General features: G+C 52.4%; 2 protein-coding genes across 2 annotated transcripts; one reads left to right on the forward strand and one right to left on the reverse strand.

Moving 5' to 3' along the window:
* Positions 1-1,174: 1,174 nt before the first annotated feature.
* GLOTRDRAFT_60820 (uncharacterized protein) lies at positions 1,175-3,532 on the forward strand. Its single transcript, XM_007867823.1, has 8 exons — positions 1,175-1,405; positions 1,458-1,497; positions 1,555-1,780; positions 1,841-1,954; positions 2,004-2,107; positions 2,164-2,464; positions 2,524-2,692; positions 2,751-3,532. The coding sequence occupies exons 1-8, from the start codon at positions 1,207-1,209 to the stop codon at positions 3,098-3,100; spliced, it is 1,503 nt and encodes a 500-aa protein (XP_007866014.1). The 5' UTR covers positions 1,175-1,206; the 3' UTR covers positions 3,101-3,532.
* GLOTRDRAFT_116103 (uncharacterized protein) lies at positions 3,290-4,238 on the reverse strand (the record flags this gene model as incomplete). Its single annotated transcript, XM_007867824.1, has 2 exons — positions 3,290-3,421; positions 3,450-4,238. The coding sequence occupies 2 exons, from the start codon at positions 4,236-4,238 to the stop codon at positions 3,290-3,292; spliced, it is 921 nt and encodes a 306-aa protein (XP_007866015.1).
* Positions 4,239-6,461: the final 2,223 nt, after the last annotated feature.

A 6,461-nucleotide genomic window follows, 5' to 3' on the forward strand; every position in this document is an offset into this window, starting at 1 on the left:
TCGAGTCGCCCTGCGTATCCAAAACGACGGACACATATACAGAGCTTCCGCATAGGCCACATAATACAGCCAGCACCTTACCTCATCCGAGGTAGGCAGCGGCAGCGGCGAGGTCTTGTCGGGACCCAAAAGCACCATCATCTTCTCTGCGTCCCGGTAACGCACTGCTTTGATATCGAGTTCATGGCGCGCTGTTCCCGGAGGAGCTTCTTGGGTAGTCCAACCGACGGCCACAAACATGGTTAATTCAGGCTCTTGGTTAGACCCCCACGACTCGAGCACCTCCATAACCTTGAAATGCTTGACAATTTTCGCCCAGGAGGACCGACGGCGAGATTCCAGCGTAGGCGCTCCTTCCGAGGCTTCGGAACTGTCCTCCCTTCTATCTTGCGAGTTAAGATATTCCCGCCACCTGTCAACCGCGTAGTGCTCAGGGGAGATTAAAAATCCATGATAGACTTCGATCGAGGTCATCCTAAGAGTGAATCTCTCGTTTAGTATCGGGCATATGCCAACAGTCTGTGGTGACCTTTACCTTCAAGTGTATTTGGAGAAGGAATAGAGATGCAGACGTGCTCAAATATGGGGACGATGATACAGACAGGATGCCAGGAGGGCTTGCTTTATAGCCAGGCAAGGCGTATGTGGCGCTCCACGACGACCACCGGGCAGTACAAGGACAGGCACATGCAACCGGCTCTAGACAAGACATCTAATTGTTCTTGCGGTAGAGGGTGCGCACCCCGTCCTCAGAAAAGCCCTTGTTGCTCGGGGGATGCCCGGACTCCGTTCTTCCATCACTTCGTCTTGATACCGGGGAATCATTTACAGGTAGCTATTCCAAACAACCATAGATTCTATATAGTCTGTCGAGTACCTCCACGCGTTCAGACTCGCCGTTGGAGGTCCTGAATGAATATAAGCGTTGCGTACTAATTCGTCCGAGTCCACATGTCAGTCCAAAAAGATATGGGAATGAAGGAGCCTACCCTTCTGCCTCCATCCTTCGAGGATTTGTGACTGAACGTGATATGCCTACGTCTCAAGTGACCGCCACATGACCAAAAACGGATAACAGAAAGTAAAAGAAGAAAATTAAAACAGACATATGATCGACTTCGGAGTCAGCCGAAAGTCGAGATCGGGAAGGCAATTGATCTTCAAGCCTCCTCCTGAGTCCTCATCGCCAACCGTTATTCTACCGAAATGACTGAAGTAAAAGCTGAAGTGCCAGATGCTATGGCAGTCGACGTTCCTCAGGCAGAGCAAGCCGCGGTCAAGACGGAAGATCATTCGTCTACGGCTACTGTGCCGGCCGAGGCCAAGTCTAACGGCGAAGCGAGCTCAAGTAAACCTGCGACAGAGGAGGATGCTGAAAAAGCCAAATTAAAAGCTGTTAGGCAAGGTGTGGAGCGGTAGCGAGTCGTATCATAAACCGTATCTCACCGCAACTTCAGTGGAATTCTACTTCGCCGATTCGAACCTCCCGTACGATAGGTGGGCTATTCAGCTACAATCTTCGCGGCAACACCCCGATTAACAGCTTACACATAGGTTCATGTGGCAGCTGCACACGGCCGACCCAGAACACTGGGTTGAGGTCTCTATAGTCGCCTCCTTCAAGCGCATGCGGCAGTACAGCGCGAACGGTGTCGAATGGGTAGCGCAAGCCATCAAGGAGAAGAGCACCGCTCTGGAGGTTGACGAGAGTATGAAGAAGGTGCGGCGGAAGACGGAGGTGAAGGAGCCGAAAGGGCAGATGGAGCGGACTATCTACGCTGTGAGTCATCCCCTCGTAGGGCCTGCGTGCTGAGGGAAGTGAAATGGTGTACGATGTCAGAAAGGTTTCGGAGAGGAGACGCCGGAGCTGCAGCTGCAGCTTGAAGAGTTCTTCGATCAGTGGGGACGAACGAACGCCGTGCGCATGCGGCGGACGGAAGATAAGAAGTTCAAAGTTAGTGGTATCGTACGCTCGTTCTATCCAGTAACTGATTGTAAACTAGGGATCAGTTTTTGTAGAATTCGCTGATGCTTCGACCGTCGATACGTTCCTGAACGCCGACCCCAAGCCGTCATGGAACGGCGAGCCTCTTCTCATCATGACCAAGTACGTTCACTTGCACCATGATCCCCTCCCTCCTCTTACCTCTATATCCCTCCCAGAAAAGCGTACTGCGAGATGAAAATCAAGGAAAAGGGCCTGACTGGCAAGAAAGCCGAAGCGCGCGCGGACGACCGCGGGCGCAAGGGCTTCAACGCGTTCCGCGAGATGAAGGCCGCCAAGGGCGAACAAAACAAGGAGAAGGAGAAGAAGAAAAACGAAGTGTTCCTGGAGTTCATGGGGAGCAAACTGCGCGTGTACGAGGAGGACGGCGGGCACGTGAAGGAGGAGGATGTGCCGCACGTCAAGGGCGCGACGTTGAAATTCTCGGGGGCTGGCGAGGTGTCGTTCGAGGAGATCAAGGTCTGTTGGCCTCGTGATTCGTGTTCGTGGCGTATGATTCACCGGTGGGAGTGCTGCAGAAACCACTACGCGAGCGTTTCGCGAGAGTCCCGTTCGTGAAATACGAGAAGGGCAATGACTGGGGCCTCATAAGCTTTGACAAGGCTTTAACAGAGGAAGAGATCCAATACGTAAAAGATAACCTAAAAACTATCGGCGGCCAAGAAGTCACCTGGACTCTAGCAGAAGGTCAGTACCCTGTCCCATCTATGGCCCTGCTTGATCGGCTGAACGAAGGCCTCTCTAGACGAAGAAGAAAAAGCGTTCCAGCTGGAACGCGCTCAGACCGCTGCCAAGCGCGTGCTCCAATTCTCCCAGTCCAAGGGCTCGTCACGAGGCGGCCGGGGCGGCCGGGGCGGGAGAGGCGGGCGCGGCGGGCGTGGAGGTCGCGGTGGCCGTGGTGGTAACCGTGACGGTGGTGGGAGGCAGAATGCTGGTACCACTGAAGCGAAGTCGAACGGGAGCGGCGAGGAGCAATCGGGGGAGAAGCGGAAGCGCGCAGTGGAGCCGGATGGAGGACCCGATGTTGGTGTCAGGGGCGCAGCGGTGCCTACGATCCAGAGCGCGAAGAAGGTTAAGACGGAGGGGGACTCGTAGGTGTTGTAAACGCAGAAGTCAAAAAATGGGTGATGACGGGATACTCGTCCACCTGGAATGTAGTACTTCTTCCGTCGCTTCTCGAGTATCGGTAGCGTTCTAGATGTCTACGTCGGGATTTGTGCATTGTATTTGCTCCACGTCAGTCTGTATCTTATGAGATATGTCCTGAGCCACGTATCATGTCTACTATGAAGTCTTTGCTACGGCAGTGCTGAGGGGAATCAATCCCATCGCTATTGCCCAATCGTCTCTTCTGTACTCATCTATCAGTTCCCTGACCAGATGTACCCGGCGGACATATGCTTTAGGTCTGCCCTCCTGATATACGGATCTTCCGTACATATACAGTCTGCGTCAGCGAATTGCATAGCCCCAGAAACGCGACTGAGACCAAAAGCAAGCACGCGAGGAGCAGCTTGCCCAGTGTAGAGGCGTTTCCCGCCAGTGCCGCTGAAACGTATACGAGCAGAGTCGCGAAGCCAGAGAGGAAGCTGTCTAGAACAGATTCCTCGCGTAGCCATTGGCCGCCTGTGATGGCTTTCAGATCGTCTACCAGGCCCCGCAACCGTACCCAGCGATCTTCGCTGAGAATGATGAAGAGCTCGTCATGCACGTCGGGCTCGGACATGCCTTTCCATCCCATCCTCGTCCGTCGCTTTAATGCAATCACGTTGCAAAGCCGCGCGAGGACCAGCATAGCGAGTACGCCTAGGCCCCACCAGTCTCGGGTATACCCTAAAAGCACCATGACTACCACGGACTGCGCGGCCGCGGAGAGATACAGAATTGACGCGGCCATGTCCTTTGAGAACAGGCGAGGCTTGCGGCCCAGCGATGACACTGCAACTTGTACGAGGTGACCCGTCTTGCCTATGCCTTGCAGGAAACTGACAGTGGCTTGGTTCTCGATGCGGAAGAGGGAGCCTGAGGTCAGGGCTGCCGCAGCCGGATATTCTCCTCCATTTACTTCCGAGGCGCGTTGTTGACAGTGTATGCCCGGTGCGATGAGTAGAGTGTCGATGAACGACGATGTGCCGGTTAGCGCAGTGCGGTATGAGATTGCCTTGAGGTCTGCGAGCGCGATAAGCCCAGCAGCGTCGAGGGAGATGCCTATGATGGACGAGCTTTGGAGCATCGTTGATACGATCCTGATCGGACCTTCTTGGCCTGTGAGAAACAAATGCCCGTGAGTCAAGAGAATCGAATTTAGTGCAAGCCGAATAGCACCTTTAAAGCAATGTTGACTAGAAGTACGGTTCACAACACGCCAGCGCCGTCGGCGGTGCCTCGTCCTAGGTGCCCATCACGGCATCATTAGGATTGACAGATCCCCTTGCCCGTAGATATGGTGGGCACCCTACGAAGGTACACAGCCTATGAGTATGTCAATGGAATTTATTAGTGATGAAGAGTTATGGAGGCAGCAGCACGCACAGTGCGCCCTACACAACTCACCTGTATTGGTTGGATGCTGTAGCTACTGGTAAAGCTCGTATAAACGACCCTTGTCATTAGGTAGCAGAGCTGCAGGGTTTATATACACTGTGGCCCATAGGCTGACTAAGCTACGTGGAATATCTATAATCCTACTGAGCTCCACCTATGATGTCACTGACCCACATGAGCTCCGTGCCCTGTACAATAATGGAATATACCAGAATATTCCAGAGGGTTCCGGTACATTCTGGTACGTTGTAGAACCTGGCAGCTAAGTCAGCGCCTAGTTCAACACTCCCCCTCGCTAAGTGCTGCGGATATTCGCGCACGCAAGCGTTGGGCTGACTTAGATTACTTGTAGAACCTAAGTCCGAGTTGCGCTCTGAAGCGCAAGAATTTGACATGTCCTAAGTTCTTAGTGAACATGTCTGCAGGGTTATTCTCGCCATCGATGTAGAATACTACAACTTTCTTTTGCTCGATGACTTCCCTGATATAATGATAGCGAATGTCAATATGTTTAGACCTTCGCTCGGTGACAGGATTAGATGCAAGGAATATAGATCCTTGGTTGTCACCGCAAATAGGAATGGGGCCGAGTTGGTAGCCTAACTCATCAAAGAGTTGTCTAACCCATACACATTGGCGGCTACAATCACTGAGCGCCATGTACTCGGCTTCAGTGGAGGATAGCGCAACAGTTTTCTGCGCTCTCGACTGCCAACTGAATATGCCATTGGCTAATTTAAGGAAGTAACCGGTTTGGGACTTCCTGGTACTGGGATCTGATGCCCAGTCCGAATCAGTGCACGCAGTAATACCAAGTCCACTAGCACCATCAAAAGCTAGTGTGTAATTACGAGTCCCGATTAGATAGCGGCAGATATACAGCGCTTTATCTAAATGGGCTTGTGATGGATTAGCAGCAAATTGTGCTAACTTGGTAACTGCATAGCTGATATCTGGTCGAGTTCCAAGCATAATGTAGAGCAAGGAACCGATCACAGTTTGGAACCGGCTACGAAGAGTAGGATTGACCGGGCCATTGTGAGGCTCAGGTCGATAGCCTGCAGGGAGAGGAGTTGGCGCAGATTTTGCATTCTGCATGCCACAACGCTGCAGCACTTTATCAAGGTAGGCGATCTGATCGAGGTGAATCTCTCGGCCTTGCCTTGTAATGCGCATGCGTAAGAATTCCTTGACATCGCCAAGGTCCCTGCATTCCCACTTCTTCATGAATCGTGACTTAACATCTGTCACGAGGGACTTGTCCTTGCCAAAGAACAAGGCATCGTCAACATAGACGACAATAATTACCATGCGGCCATCCTTCTCCTTAAATAAGAAGATGCCAGCATCGGTAGTTAGACGTTTGCAGCCTAATTTCTCTAAAGACTCAGCAAGTGTGCGCCACCAGGCAAGCCCCGCTTGCTTAAGTCCGTAGAGTGCACGGCGCAGTCTACAAACCTTGTGCTCCTGGCCTTTTACGGCGAAGCCTTCAGGTTGTTCCATATAAATTTCCTCATCCAGTTTGCCGTATAGATAGGCATTGCGCACATCGAGTCCAGATATGTGCCAATCCTCAAGCGCTGCTAGCGCGAGCATAAGGCGCACTGTCTCAAAGCGCACAACTGGTGAGAATATTTGGTCGAAGTCTATGCCTTCAACCTGCGAGAAGCCTTTAGCGACTAATCTCGCTTTGCGACGTCCATCTGATTTGACGTCAAATACCCAGCGACATTTTATGACTTTACGCCCTTTAGGGCGGTCAACCAAGTCGAAGACTCTGCGCCGACGAAGTGCATCCAATTCTTCGTGGCAAGCAGCTCTCCATTCCTTCTGCTTCTCTGGTGGTAAGCGAAGGATATCGCGGTACGTCCATTCTCTGACATTGGACGTGTCTGGATCATCTGCCTCGGGT

The sequence above is a fragment of the Gloeophyllum trabeum genome (assembly GCF_000344685.1).
Source record: "Gloeophyllum trabeum ATCC 11539 unplaced genomic scaffold GLOTRscaffold_00006, whole genome shotgun sequence".
Classification (NCBI taxonomy): domain Eukaryota; kingdom Fungi; phylum Basidiomycota; class Agaricomycetes; order Gloeophyllales; family Gloeophyllaceae; genus Gloeophyllum; species Gloeophyllum trabeum.

Bases quoted from the DNA above. Each gene is read 5' to 3' on its own strand.
- GLOTRDRAFT_60820 (XM_007867823.1), top strand. From the start codon at position 1,207: ATGACTGAAGTAAAAGCTGAAGTGCCAGATGCTATGGCAGTCGACGTT. The intron at 1,406-1,457 runs GTGTGGAGCGGT...CCGCAACTTCAG, and splicing joins ATTAAAAGCTGTTAGGCAAG to TGGAATTCTACTTCGCCGAT. The intron at 2,108-2,163 runs GTACGTTCACTT...TATCCCTCCCAG, and splicing joins CCTCTTCTCATCATGACCAA to AAAAGCGTACTGCGAGATGA.